Source organism: Spermophilus citellus, assembly GCF_964194105.1.
Source record: "Spermophilus citellus genome assembly, chromosome: 4".
NCBI lineage: Eukaryota > Metazoa > Chordata > Mammalia > Rodentia > Sciuridae > Spermophilus > Spermophilus citellus.
In genome coordinates, this window is record NC_138185.1 from 46,368,603 (window position 1) to 46,384,187 (window position 15,585).

The following is a 15,585-nucleotide window of genomic DNA, read 5'->3' on the forward strand; positions in this document are numbered from 1 at the left end:
GACCCCAATGAGCAGCTCCATGGTCTGAAAGGGCAGGGGAACAGCCCAATGAGCATCATCGCAGAGGAGCCAATCAGCTAGATGTTGCTGGGGCCGCTGTGAGCCAATCATCAGCTGGCAGCTGGAAGTTTGCTGGCAGCTGGAAGTTTGCTGGGGCCCCTTTGGCTGTGGCTCTCAACAGATTTCCTCTTTTATGTCTTCTGTAACCCATTGATCATTCAGTAACATATCGTTCATTTTCCATGAGATGTATGATTTTTCCTTCCTTCCTTTATCATTGATTTCCAGTTTCATTCCATTATGATCAGATAAAATGCATAGTATTATCTCCACCCCTTTATATTTACTGAGGGTTACCCTATGGCATAATATATGGTCTATTTTTGAGAAGGATCCATGTGCTACTGAGAAAAAAGTATATCCACTTGATGATGGTTGATATATATTCTATATATGTCAGTTAAGTCTAGGTTATTGATTTTGATATTGAGTTCTATAGTTTCTTTATTCAACTTTTGTTTGGAGGATCTGTCCAATGGTGAGAGAGGTGTGTTGAAGTCACCCATAATTATTGTGTTGTGGTCTATTTGATTTTTGAACTTGAGGAGAGTTTGTTTTATGAACGTCGCAGCACCATTATTTGGTGCATAAATATTGATAATTGTTATGTCTTGTTGGTGAATGGTTCCTTTTAACAGTATATAATGCCCTTCCTTATCCTTTTGATTAACTTAGTCTTGAAGTCAATTTTATTCGATATGAGGATGGCCACCCCTGCTTGCTTACGAAGACCGTGTGTGTGGTATGTTTTTTCCCAGCCTTTCACCTTCAGCCTGTGTGTGTCTTTTCCAATCAAATGTGTCTCCTGGAGGCAGCATATTGTTGGATTTGTTTTTTTAATCCATGTTACCAGCCTATGTCGCTTTATTGGTGAGTTTAAGCCATTTACGTTTAGAGTTACTATTGATATATGGTTTGTACTTCCAGCCATGTTTGATTATTTATCTTTTTTTAAAATTTGGTTTGTTTCTCCATGATTAGCTTTCCCCCTGCTCTCTGGCTTTACTGAGGTACTTCCCACTGTTGGTTTTGGTTATTGTTTTTCATTTCTTCCTCGTGTAGTGTTTTGCTCAAGATGCTTTGCAATGCTGGTTTTCTGGCTGCAAATTCTTTTAACTTTTGTTTATCGTGAAAGATTTTTATTTCATTGTCGTACCTGAAGCTTAATTTTGCTGGATAAAAAATTCTTGGTTGGCATCCATTGTCTTTCAGAGTTTGAAATACGTTGTTCCAGGATCTTCTCGCTTTCAGCGTCTGTGATGAAAAATCTGTGGTTAACCTTATTGGTTTATCCCTGAAAGTAATCTGCCTCCTTTCTCTTGTAGCTTTTAATATTTTCTCTTTGTTATGCATATTGGATATCTTCATAACAATGTGTCTTGTCGTTGGTCTACTGTGATTGCTCAGTGTCCTGTGTGCATCTACAATTTGTACATCCATTTCCTTTTTTATATCTGGAAAGTTTTCTATAATTATTTCATCCAACAGGTTGTTCATTCCCTTGGTTTGAACCTCTATACCTTCCTCTATCCCGATGACTCTTAAGTTTGTTTTTTTTATGTTATCCCATATCTCTTGGATATTTTTTTCATGATTTTTTACCAGCCTTCCTGAGTTGGCTAGACTCTTTTCAAGATGATATATTTTGTCATTATCTGACGTTCTGGCTTTTACTTGCTCCACTCTGTTAGTGATACTCTCATTTGAGTTTTTAATTTGGTTTATAGTTTCCTTCATTTCTAGAATTATTGCTTGATTTTTTATAATCTCTATCTCCTGATAAATATGCTTATTTGCTTCTTTTATTTGCTTGTGTAATTCATTTTCAATGTGTTCTTTCATTGTTTGAATTTGCTGTCTCATATCCTCTTTAAGATTCCATTCCATCTAAGGTATTCCTTGAGTTCTTTATTTGACCATTTTTCTGATGCCTCTAGGTCCTCCTGTATATTTAGGCTGTCCTGCATTGTTTGTACTCCTTTTCTTCCTTGCTTTTTCATGCTGCTCATGTTACTTCTTGCTCTGTTTGACTGCTGAGCTACTGTTTACTCCTATAAATTTATTTGGTTTTATGTGTCTCTGGGGTCTCTCTTTTGTGATGGGAGACTATGACTAGAGATGATGAGTTTTGTTGCACTTTAGTGCAGATTCATTCATTTCCAAAACTGTGTACAGATTCTGATGGCATATAGCAGTCTGTGGTTTGGTGTTGGAACTTATATTTAGGTCGAATTATGTGATGGTATTGAGGTTGGTATCTCTTGGCAACCTTGGAAGTTTGCTCTACTGATGAGGGATATTAACAAGAGAATGGTCTGGAATATTTGGGGGAAGCTAGGGTCTTGGTAGCACTATATAACATCTCGGAACATTGACCTATACATATTTAGTAAATTACACATAAACAGCGTCATGTTGCTTGGGAGGAAAGGTATTAGAAGGGAAGGGAAGAAGTCACTAAAGAGAATGAGAGTAAACAGATAGAATTCAAGGAAAGGAGAATAAGGAAATGGAAAAGAAATGAAAAGACAAAAGAAAAAAGTAGAAAATAAAAAAGAAAAAAATTTTAAAAATAATCAAAATAAATAAAAAAATAATACAAAAAATATTTTTAAAAATTAAAAAAAATAAAAATTAAAAAAAAATTAAAAATGCAGTCTTAGAGTTTGATTAACTTCTCTTCCAGTAGGTGGAGCTGTGTCCACCAGGCCAAGCTTCTCCTCTCAATGCGCGGGAACCAATCACTGTGTGGCAGCTCCTCCTCCCCGACTGGGCGGGTCTCCAATCCTGAGTGCCTTGGGCTGTTTCTTGTGTCTAGTCGCCTCGCCACTGGCCCCGTTCACAGGTGACGCTCACCACAATACTGGTTATGCGCCAGGTCTGCTGCTCACAGGAGCCCTATTTTCTTGAACAACTGGGCACACTCTCCCTGCCTGCCAATCCCTCAGCCCCTAAGGTTGTGGAGCTTGGGGCTGAGCACCCTCAGCATATTTTGCTTGCCCTCCGGTAGCCACGCCCCCGGGAGCTGGTGCAAGAGACCTCAGTTGTCTGCACTGGCGGGAATGGTAGCCGGGGGTCCCGCGCCACTCCTGAATCCCTCGGTCTGACTATCGAGCTCACGGGAGAGCTGGGAGGGGCCCTTGAGGTTTTCCCGCTGTGTGGAGAGGGAGGGCTAGGGGGTTATACACCTCCCGCGACCAGTTTCAATGAAGTTATCTCCTCTGCTGCATTCTGGTGACGTCAGTTCTCTGCCATGTTGGTATCCCATGCGAATGGCAGCAGTTCATTCCCTTTGCTGGGTGACCAAAGCAACAGGTGGGTCCTGACCGGCCCTTCCAAGCCACGTCTCAATTCTGTGGCCACGGCCTATGAAGGCTCAGTTGGTATTAACCTCCGCAGGATCTGGCGGGACCGGGACCAACAAGCTGTTTCAGCGGGATCATTTAGCACTGAGCCAGAGCGGTTTGTCTGCCAGACACAGGCAAATGGGAGCCTGAATTCGGCCACTCTGGACTCAGTGTGTGTTCTGAGAGGAGCAGGCTATTCGCCCCAGATCCATGTTAGCTTAGCAATGCCTAGTGATCCTGAGCAAACAGCATTTAGATGGTTTAAGACTCCCTATGCCTGCACAGCTGAAGAGGTCAGAGACTTTATACCTCCGTGCCTGCCGCCATGTTCCCCCTGGCTTTGAACTTTTGATCCTACTGCCTCAGCCTCCCAAGCCACTGGGTTTATAGGCATGTGCCAGTGTGCCTGGCCCTCGACTAAATCTTTAAAAAAAAAAAAAAATATATATATATATATATATATATATATATATATATATATATATATGGACACAACATCTTTATTTTATTTTTATGTGGTGCTAAGGATCGAACCCAGTGCCCCACACATGCCAGGCGAGTGCGCTACTGTTTGAGCCACATCCCCAGCCCAACTTATTTTTTTATATGGTGCTGAGGATCAAACCCAGTGCTTCACATCTGCTAGGCAAGTGCTCTAACACTGAGCCATAACTGTAGCCCATCTAAATCTTAATACTATTCTAAGACTTGGTGATCTTTCCTCCTATCATTTTTTATGATCCCTTTGAATGATAAAGTCTCTACTTTTCCTAAATGTCTGTTATTTGTGTGGTTCATTTGAAATTTTAATCAGATACTGTGGTAGAAGACTTTTTTTTTTTTTTTTTTACTGTTGGTCAAACTGATATGTAACTATTGGTATTTCATTCTGTGGTTATGTCTTGTTCTTGCTTCTGATGACGGCAATAATCTATTTTTTCCTTATGGTGCCCAAGATATGCAGCAAAGACTATGGATCTCAAATTGATATTTAGTAATTTGCTTTGCAACTAATTGAATGTGACACAGAGAGTGTAATTCTATTTTCTTTTCCTACTCTTGAGCAGTTAGGAAAAATATATTTCCCCATCTCTTCTGCGGTTGGCCTGGGGCCATGTGACAGGGATTGAGCTGCCACCAAGCCTTCCCCTTGAAAAGAAGCAGTGTAGCTCTCATTCCCTGTTTCCCTTTGGGTAGTGACTGTGATGGTCATGTGTTAAGCTGGAAGAATCAAAGATGAAAGTAACAAGATCCCCGAGTCACCATGTGAAGGACACCTTAGAGCCTGACATCACACAGAAGATTTCAACCATTATTTGTTAGTGCAACAAATTGTACCTTTTCCTAACATATTTTAGGGAAGAGAAGAGAATGTACATAAATGAAATAGAAAATAACATAATACACAATATAATGTGTAGAAGAGTTAAAGTGATATGCAAGATGAAGGTAGGTAGGAACCCATTTGGTTCATATGCTAGAAGGGAAGAGAGAATGAATAGTATTAAAATTGGCAAAAAGGTGGTAGGAATACTAGCAGGGCACATTCAGTAAGGTGGGAATGAGCAGGAAATAGAGGAGAGGATAAAGTCAGGCTTGACATTAGAACATTTCCAGCCACATATGATAGCTGGAAAAATGAGGTTCTGCTAGATTATTAAATTGTTCAGAATCTTTAAAAGTGGAACATACTAATTAAATTATGAAATTTCTTCAAGGCAGATAATGCAGAACAGGTAAGCACGAAAATGGCTAACACTTTGGTCTTAACATGTTTGGGACTATTCCCCAAGCACTGTATCACTGAATTGTCACAGAAATTTTATGGTGTCTCTAATCCTCATTTTACAGTTGAAGAAACTGAGACTTAGAATGGTTAAACATCTTGCCAATGAATTAGGGTTCTGAAGAGAAATAGAACCAACGTCATGTAAGAAAGATTTATTTTAAGAAATTGGCTCACATGGTTGTGTAGGGTTGGTAAGTCCCAAGTCTAATGTCTCCCTTCCCTGGGGACCAAGGGAATAGATGCTGTCAGAGTTCAAGGGCAATCTGCTGTCAGTATTTGTCCACTAAGGTCTGTGACTTGATAAGACCTGCCCACATTATGGAGGGTAATTTATTTAAATGTTAATTTCATTTTAAAAGAAACCACTTTCACAGAAATATATGGAATAATATATAACATCTGGGCACTGCGACCCAGTCAAGTTGACATATAAAATTAAGTATCACATTCAAGAACCCAGGACTAGACCCTGCATTTCTCTAATTCTAAAGCTGAGAGAAACTCCCTAACAGACAAACCTCATTATATATTTAAATCGAGATAATGTTGGCAAATTCCTCAACTTCATAAAAAGGCAATGCCATAGAGAATAGAGTTCTGCTCCCCACTCTAGGACTAAGTGTGAAAAATGTTTTTTTTAAATATATTCATCATGAAGACAAAATACTATCACTAAGAAGTTGAAAGTGAGAAAATGATGTGACTATGGTCACTTCAGCAGTATACCAAAGAGGTATAAACTGGTAAATTGGAAACAGAACTTTTTTCTTTATTAAAACATTTAAATCTGGATTGTTCTAGGAGATGAAAATTTTACTAACACATTGTAAGAGAATGACATTGGGCTTTTCATAGTATGACTCAAAAAGGGCAACTTTTAAAATTGATAGGTCTTTATTCAAAAGAATGAAAAGTCATCAATACATTGTAGAACAAAGAGGTAAGGCCAAATAATCTATAAATATTAGTCAATAATCTCTTTAGAAGTAGGGTGGAGAGATGGAAAAGCTAAGAATGATGCCAGGCATGGGGCAGAGCGTGGTGGTGAAGGTATGGAAAGGCATTATGGGAGGTGGAACCCCTTCCCCTCCTTATTAAAAAAAAATTACTTTTGCCTTTCCAGTGGCACACCCATGGTGGATACTCAACAAACGTCCATCAAGTAATGATTGAGTAGCAGCAGTTTATGTGCTGAGAAAAATTCAAAAGACAACATGTAGATCCTGCCCTGTCTGCCTGAACCTGTGTGGAGAATTGGAATCCACATTTTGTGTGTACTTCAGTTCATTGTGGTATTTTCATTTAGAATTTTGGTTCATTTATCTGTTCTACTGTTAAATAGTAGGGTGATTTTGTTTTAGCTTAGCCAGAACAAAAGTGCTATGAATAGTTTTTTTATGCTTCTTTGGCAGTAAATTGCTGGGTGCCACAGTCTGTCTGGGCACAAAATAACCGAGCCACCAGAAAAGCCTTGTAGATTCAAACAGCAACTCTTTATTCCCGAACTCTCACCAGCACTCTACATGCACGTTCTGGGGAAAATACACCCTCCACCGGGCTCTGCGTACCAAATACTCTCAGAATCCCACAGGAACTCAACGGGAACTCAAGGAGTGGGCGCCTGAGGCAGCAGGATATGCCCTATTCCCAGCAGGATCCACCTTAAACCTGGAACCACCCTATTCCCAGCAGGATCCACCCTAAACCCGGATCCACCCTAATCCCTGAGCAAGGTCACCTTTCTAATCAAAACTCTCAAACATTCATGCAATGTCACTGCAAATGACCTGGGTCCAAGGCAAGCCCATTTCCACAATGGAGAGTCCTCCCTCTAAGCAACACTGGGTAGGCTGACAAGGAAATTGCCATGTGTCATTCTTACTTGGCTATGGCTCTCAGCAGCTGGGCACTAAAGTAAGTTTATCTTTAACTTTAACAGATCACATTTAACTTTTTCAGAGTCCAATTCACATTCCCGCCAGCAGTAAATGAAAATTCCTGTTGCTTCGTATCTTTGCCTTCATTTGGTATAGGTAGACTTTCTAGATTCGCAAATCTACTGGAGTATACATTGTGGCTTTCCTTTGAAATTTTTATTACTTGAGAATTTTTGCACATGTATTGGCCATTTTTATTTCCTTTTTGGTGAAGCTTTTGTTGATATTTTTAGCCTATTCTTCATTTGGGTTTTCTATCAAATTAATTTCTAAGAGTTCTTAAATATTTTGGATATTAGTCCTTTGTCAGTTGAGTGTATTCAAACAGTTTTTATAACTCAGTGGCTGGTCTTTTTATTGTCTTTACCATGCTTTTGTGGAACAGAATTCTTATTACAGTATATCCACTTTACCAGTGTTTCCCTGAATGGTTAGTAGTTTTTATACCTCCCCCATCTAGACAGTCAATATTGTCTTTTAAATGCTTTATAATTTTGCCTTTTATTTAGTACTGTAATCCCATTGGAGGTTGTTTTAAAAAAACTTTTAGAGGGGCTGGGGATGTGGCTCAAGCGGTAGCGCGCTCACCTGGCATGCATGCGGCCTGGGTTCGATCTTCAGCACCACATACAAAACAAAGATGTTGTGTCCGCCGATAACTAAAAAATAAATATTAAAATTCTCTCTCTTGCTCTCCCTCTCTCTTTAAAAAAAAAAAAAACTTTTAGGTAGGACAACCAATTTCATTTTTTTCCATTTAGATAAGAAATTATTAAAAAGTATCCCTTCCCAGTGCTACATCTGTCATTTTTCAAGTGCTCACATACACATGTGGATCTATTTTGGGGCTTGTTTCCCATTGACTCTTTTGTCTATTCCTGCACCAATACTCTGTCTTGATTATTATAACTTAATAAATCTTGTTTCCTAATTTAGATAGCACCTTTGCACAAATAAACTATATTAATTTCTAGGTCCTAAGCTTGTTTAATTTGGATTAAAAATAAAACTTCAAGAGAAAAGGAAAACCTCTTTTTTCAGTTAAAAAAAAAATCTGATCTAGAATGGGAAGAAAGTTAACTGGAGGCTTATCTCACATGAAATAATAAAACATACATGACAACTTTCAAATGAATAAAACTATTTTATCAGAGTTCTGGCAGGGAGAAAGTTACCTAGATATTAATTATAAGGACTCGGCACACATGATATAAAAGACTGGAAAATCCAGTTCTTCATTGTTAGCTAACAAGATTTGAGACTCAGGAAAGCCAATGGATAGATGAAATCTGGGAGCAACTGTTTGGACAAATCTTTTTTGCTTGGGAGCTATTACTTTTGTCTATTCGGATCTTTCACTTATTTCAAGAGCCATCCATATATGGAGATCATCTACTTTACTGATTAAAAATTTTAATCTTATTTTTAAAAATGCCTTTCCAGAAATACCCAGAATATTTGACCCAATATCTGAGCACTCCATGATCAATCAAGTTGACCCATGAAATACATCAGGTTATATGAATTTTGTGAGGATCAGGAGGGAAAAGAGGCATTTGATAATCCAGAGGACAACAATAAGCAAGAAAATTTCAAAAATTCCCTTCTATTATAGTGGCATTACATGTTAATAGTGCTTAAATGTTAATTTATGGATGTTTATGAACATTGTTTTCTATATATGTTATACATTTTTCATATTATTCTTCACATTAATATAAATCTGATGTCAGCTGGGGCCTTCTTCTGCCTCCTTTAAGTCTAGGCAAAAACATTTCAAAACCTCTGAGTTCTTAAGCTGCAGAAGCTCAAGGTCTAGTTCAATATTACTACTAATTCTCAACACACATTCTCTTCTCTTCTGCTTCTTGAATTGTTTGTTGGCTAGCCCTGTGATTCTAGACCACAGTGACCTCAACATTAGACAGTCTCTTCTTCAATTTCTTCCTTTTTGAGTGTAAGAGTAGGATTTATTGAAGAATAAAAACAAGAAAAGAACTCTTACAGTGCAAGAGGGGACCTGATAGCAGGTTTTCTCCCTTCTTTTAATTTCTATAATAAGAAAAAAACCTATACCAAGCCTGAATCTGACAGACTTTTTACAGGAAACACGGGCTGAGGAAGATGTCACAATACTTGGTCCATATACTCCTGCCACCTTTTAGGTTTCTTCTCCTCTCCAACTTTTACCCTCCCTTTTTCTAAGTGCTAAGCATTCCAATTTTTGGACCTATTCAATCTTACCACCTGGTTAAATTGGCTGTGCACACCCCAAATACGATTAATGGTTTGTTAAGACTCTTTCCTTTGCAAGAGATTGGAATTTAGTTCAAACCAGCTTAGAGCAAAAGGAGATTTTTTTTTTTAAATTTTTTGCTCATGGAATTAAAGGAAACTTACCAGTCATACTGCTAAAAGACAGGGATTTAGCAAGTCCTCAAAAACCACTGGCACCTGGGACTTAAACCTACTGGTAACAAGTCCAATTCTTATTTTACAGCTTTTGACCAGCTGGAAGGGGCTGTCTTACATTCTTTATAACTCAAAATTCAAAAATGCTGGGCAAGAATTTCAAATGGCTCGACTTGGTCAGCTGCCTGACCAAGTACCAACTGCCTATGATGTGTGTGTTCTATAAGAACAAAGCAATTCTCAGGGAAACCAAATACTTGAGGAGGGATCTTTTCCAAGTAAAATGAAAAATTTTACCATAGCCATAATACTCTGGAGTAGTTTTCACTACCCTTGAGTAAAACACAAGATAACCACTTCTCCAAGTTCCATACCAGCAGTTTAAACAAAGTGTCAACAGACCACAGAGGAGGGGACAATGATTGCTTGCTAGATAGCACAGAGAAATACTTCCATTGAGGCCTCTTGAGGTGAGCCTTTAGGATTGAGTGTGATTTGTCAAGCCAAGGGAGGATTCAGGGGAGAGAGACTTCCAGGCTTGAGCAAATGGACATAAATACCTCCTCTTCCAGAACCTCTCCTTTCACATGTTGGGGAAAAAAATATACATGAAGTGATCAGAAAACAAGGGATAAAAGTATCATAGGACAAGGACAGGAGATTAAGCGATCATTCACAAACTGTGTGAACAAACAAGTGATTTAACCCCCTACAACTTGACTTTCTAATACATGTTACACAGGATGCTAATGGTATCCTGAGAAGGCTCAAATGATGATTAAATGGGACAATTCCTTAGTCAACGCCTTAGTACGTTCTAAGGGCTCAATAAACACTAGAGAGTGATATTAGCAATTTTTTATATACGTAAGTGTAGCTGGAAGGCTGTATTGGATACTGTATCCTGGCTAGATTCTATACCTATTTAAAGTGAGTTATTTATGAAGACCAGTCATAATTATTGTGAAGTTCTTTAAAATGCTCCTTTCTATAGTCCGGAGATGTACTGTGGGCACAAGCTAAAGAAACCACGAAATGGAAATGAGAGTTTAAATGCTTTGATTCAACTCTAGATTGAGACGAATTAAAAAGGAGGATAAAAATAAGGCACGCTTTTACAAAGAAGACCAAAAGTGCAAGGAAGAGGTCCTCCGGAGGCCTGCAGAGCGGGGGATGCCGTCCCACTGGAACCCAGGTCAGGGGAAGTGAGATCCCCGCGGAGCCATGGCAAAGGCATTACCAAGAAACCCCGCGATTCAGAGGAGCTAGACCTCGCGTTCCCGGGCAGCGAACACCAAGAACAAGCTCGAGAAGCGAAGCTAGCCGCAATCTTCACACTATCGCGTCCGCCACCGAATCCAGCCTTCCAAAACCGCCATTACCAAGAGAGCCCGTCAGCTCCTTCACCTAGCTGAGTCCCCTTCCCGGCTTCCTCGGCGCGGCGCAGTGACGTCACTTCCGGTCCCCGGCGCGCACGTGGGAGGAAGTGTCGGTGCCCGCGGCTGCCGCTCCTGTCTCTCTGGTTACGCTGGTCCGCTGGCCCAGCCGCTGACTCCAGGTGCGCTGCTGCTATGGGAGTCCCAGCGTTCTTCCGCTGGCTCAGCCGCAAGTACCCTTCCATCATTGTCAACTGCGTGGAAGAGAAGGTGAGCAGGCGCCAAGCGGCCCCCGCGGTGGAACCCGAAGACTTGGTTTCTCTAGGCCGCGGCCCGCGGGTCCAGCCGCCTGGCCGGGAGCAGCCCTCCGGAGCTCGTGCCACCCTGCCAGCTCCGCGGGCAGCCGCTGTCTGAAGCGCGGTTGGTCGCGGGCTCAGGGATTCGGGATCCCTGGGAACAGCCCGAGAGGGGCGGGGGCGGAGCTGGGTCAGAACTCGCGGGAGGGCCGCTCCTCCCCCGTCCGCTTTTCCCGGCACCGGAAGGCTCCGCCCACGGCTTTGTTTCCTCCCGGGACCGCGCATTTTGGGTCTCTGTGGAGGCTCTACAGGCTCAAAAGCTGTTGAGCCACGCTTGCCATTGGTAAGGGTTGCGCGGATGCCGATTCTTGCTTTTAACAACCTTTAAAGTGATTCTGTCAGTGATCTTCTTGTTATTTACTATCCGATAGAGGCCATTTGTTTCTGTTGTTAAATCTTAGGCGAAAAGAAGCATGTGAGAAAGGTCTAGGAGGAGACAGAGGTCTTATAAGTGCCGCTTTCTCGGTGTGTGTCTGCTACTGGACAGCTTGCTTGTTGACATTTTCAAGATTCTTAGATGCACTCGAACAACACTTTTTTTGTTGTTGTTGTTAGTTTGTTAATATGTCGGTAGATTCTGGGCCTTTCTTGAGTTCAGTGTTTAGCAATTCTGTGCGAGTTCGATTTTGTACTCTCATTTAGAATTTATGGACTGGGAAGGTTCAGGGTCACGGTTGTCTCCTCCCGTTCCTGTTTTTTGAAGTCAGCACCTGCCTGTTGTTGTGAATTTCTTTTCCTTATATTGCTGAGATCTTGATTTTTACTTTCTTAGCTTCTAACCCGGTAGAAACTAAAAGCCTTGTTTTGGTGACATTCCCAGTATTTCTTGTGTTTGTTTTCCCTCCACCCCCAAAAGAGAAACTGCTAAACTAAATGGTTGTTCCCTTTGTAAAACTTTTATCAGACTTTACATTCCGGTGGGCTAAAACAACAAAAACAAAACAGTTCCTTGTTCTATGTTTCCCATCCTGTCCTCTCCCGAGGCAGACATGTAACTATCTCAGTTTGTTTATACTTAATTTTTCAGTTTTAGCTATTTCTAATTAGTTCTGGCCAAGGGTAGGAGGGGATTTAGTTACTTATTCAGCCCCCCTTCCCATCCTCCTAATGTAGTAAAGCACTATCTTTATTTCTTTTGTTGGCAAACTTTGTAACTTCAGGTAATACATCTTAAAAACAAAAAGTCCATCGTCTGTGTAAAGTATCCCTTGAGTTATTGGTTTCTAAGATTAGTATTTCAAGTTTGTCAGCAGCACTTTTTCATTTTTGACTTTAGCTATAAAAGTTTGTTTCTAAAAACTGAGAGATCTGATTGTATCATTGATTGTTGTCACTGCAGATTCACGTAGTGTACCGTGATTCTGTTTTTATGCTCCTTTTGTCTTTTTCATAGTGCTGCCTTTCTTTTTTTCCACTTTACATCTTTTTCACCCAAAAGTTCTTTTGTTTTTTGCTTTCACTCAAATCCTTTTTTTTTTTTTGGAAAAGAAGTTTGGAGTTTTATTTCTGTTGCTTTCACATTAGTTTTTCTATAGGCTTGCTGGAAAGCTGCTTCCTGAAATTTTCAGTGGAAGGTACTGTTTTCTAGATTATCTCTTTTTGTTGGATTAAATCCTTCCTTGGTTTTTATTCTCAATTGATTCTTAGGAAAAGCTGTTTAGGATGTGGTTTTTCTGTCAATGTAGTGCCCCACTTATCTCCATTCTATCCCATACATGTGAATGATCATAAGCTGGGTATAGAGTTCAAGTTTGGAAACTAGTTTTCCTCAAAACTTTAAAAGCATTATTCTTTTGTCACTCAGTATCGCTGATAACAAATTCAGTGTTAAAGTGATTTTTATTTATTTAACCAACGCTTATGTAGCATTTACCATATACCAGGTACTGTTCTGAGCACTTTCTAGATATTAACTTGTTAGATCCTTGTAACAACTACATGACTACTGCTACTACCTATAACAAGGGTAAGAAAATGGAAATAGAAGGGATGAGTAACATATTTAAGATCACTCAACTAATAGATGTCAGAGCCAGTGTGTGAAAACCAGGAAGGCCATGTTCTTAATTTTTGTGCACTTCAGCTTTCATTCTCTTTTGATCAATTTTTCTTTCTGAATTTTATATGATTTGAGTTTTTTGGCGGGGGGGTGGGGTGGGGGGTGAGGGGGCGGGGGTACTGGGGATTGAAACCAGGGATGCTCTATTATTAAGCTACATCCCCAGCTCTTTTTTTTTTTTTTTTTTTTTTTGAGACAGGGTCCAAGTCACCTAGGATCTTGCTAAATTGCTGAAGTTGGCCTTGAACTTTCGATGTCTTGCCTCAGCTCCCAAATTGCTGGGATTACAGACCTGCTGCACTGCACCCTGCTACTTTATTTATTTATTTATTTTAGTTGGCATCTCTCTGTTGTCCAGGTTGGCCTCGAACTCGAGGGTTCATGTAATTCTCCTGCCTCAGCCTCCCAAGTAGTTGGGACTGTAGGCGTGCACTACCGCACCTGCCATTTTCTGAATTTTAAACTTTCATGATTATGTACCTAGGTACAGATTTCATTTAAAATTTTGATTCATTTTGATCAGTACTTGGAAAAATCTTTGAGTCTGGAGTCTTGTGTTCTTCAGTTTTAGGGAATGTTCTTTGATTATTTCTAGACCTTTAATGTCCCTTACCAAACTCTGGATATTGGTCCTCCTAATCAGATTTTCCTCTTCTGTCTCTCCTTCTATAGCTCTCCCCTTTCCTCCTTTTGCAGCTTTATTGAAGTATAATTGACATAAAATAAATACATATTAAAGTGTACATACAATTTAGTATAATCTATGTATACATGAAATCATAACCACAATCAAGACAGCACATCATCTCTAAAACATTCCTTCTGTTCCTCTGTGATTCCTCTCTACCCTCCTTGTGGCCCATTTTTTGTCAATCATTGATTTGTTTTTTGACCTTACACAGATAAGTTTTTATTTTCTAAAATTTTGTATAAGTGGTATATAGCATATACTCTTTTTTTACCTGGTTTACTTACTTTCATGTAGCATTAAGTATTTTGAGATTTGCTCATGTTGTTACATGTATCAGTAGTTCATTTCTTTTTATTTTTGGGTAGTATTCTAGGCTGTGATTATACCACATTTTGATTATTTATTTTTCGATTGATGAGCATTTATTGTTTCCAGTTTGTCTATTTTTATAGGCAAATATCTATTTGTGAATATCTGCATACAAGTCTTTGTGTAGACATGTGCTTTTGTTTCCTTAGGGGAGGAAAAACTAAGAGTGAAATAATTGAGTTGTATGGTAGATATATGATTATTTAAAAACCTACCAGACTCTTTTTCCAGATTGGTTATGCCATTTTACTTTGACATGAACAGCACATGGAAGTTCCAGTTGCTTTACTTCCTTGCCAACACTGGGTGTAACAGTTGCTGTTTCTAGTTTTAGATATTCCAGTATGGTGTTAGCTTGTTGTGGTTTTATTTTATTTATTTATTTTTATGTGGTGCTGAGGATTGAACCCAGGTCCTCGAATGTGCTAGGTGAGTATTCTGTTAAGCCACAATCCCAGCCCTTATTGTGGTTTTAAACTTGCATTTCCCCAATGACAGGGGATACTGAGCATCATTTCAGGTAATTTTGTCTTCTCTCTTTTTTGTCCCATTTTCAGTTTGACTAGACTGTTTCTCAAGTAACTAGTTTTTGTTTTGTCAATTTTTCTTTATTTATTTTTTCCTGTTTTTTTATTTCTTTGACTTCTGGTGTTATTTTTATTTCCTTGTTATATTCACTTTGGATTTAGTTTGGTTTTCAAGCTGAGGTCATTGATTTCAGACTTTACTTCTCTTTCTGTGGAGTGTTATAAGTTACCTTCTAGGTTGTTTAAATTATGTGCCACAATTATGGGCATGGTTCCATTTCATTGTGTATATATACCTAAGAGTAGATTTCCTGGGTCATGTGGAAAGTCTGTGTTCAATCATCTGAAGAACTTTCAGACTATTTTTCAAAGTGGTTGCACCATTTTACATTCCTTCCTTCCAACAGTATATAAGGGTTCCAATTTTTCCACATTCTTGGTGTGCAGCAGTTATACTATGTAGTGGTTACCAGCTTACTTGAGTCTGGTGAAATAGAACATCCTATATAATAAGTCACATGAAGCAGATTTATTATTTACAGACAGGCATTAAGGTACAAGAGAGGCTTAAATTTTGATGTTGATTCATTGTGGGATGATTCCCCAAGACTCAAGAAAACTGCCTAGGGCAAATGAAATCTCAGCTGCCCTACATTCAATGC

At 39.4% G+C, this 15,585-nt stretch overlaps 1 protein-coding gene across 2 annotated transcripts in view; it reads left to right on the forward strand.

The window, feature by feature from the left end:
- The first annotated feature begins 8,311 nt into the window (after positions 1-8,311).
- The window catches only part of XRN2 (5'-3' exoribonuclease 2), an 81,105-nt gene continuing 73,831 nt past the window's right edge, over positions 8,312-15,585 (forward strand). The window contains exon 1 of one of the 2 annotated variants that reach the window (XM_081290443.1): positions 8,312-11,191. In XM_081290443.1, coding sequence (XP_081146569.1) covers positions 11,117-11,191 — 75 coding nt within the window. In that variant the 5' untranslated portion in view covers positions 8,312-11,116. Of the gene's footprint in view, positions 11,192-11,424; positions 11,561-15,585 lie in introns of those variants that run through there. The other variant, XM_081290444.1, reaches the window with a different exon arrangement.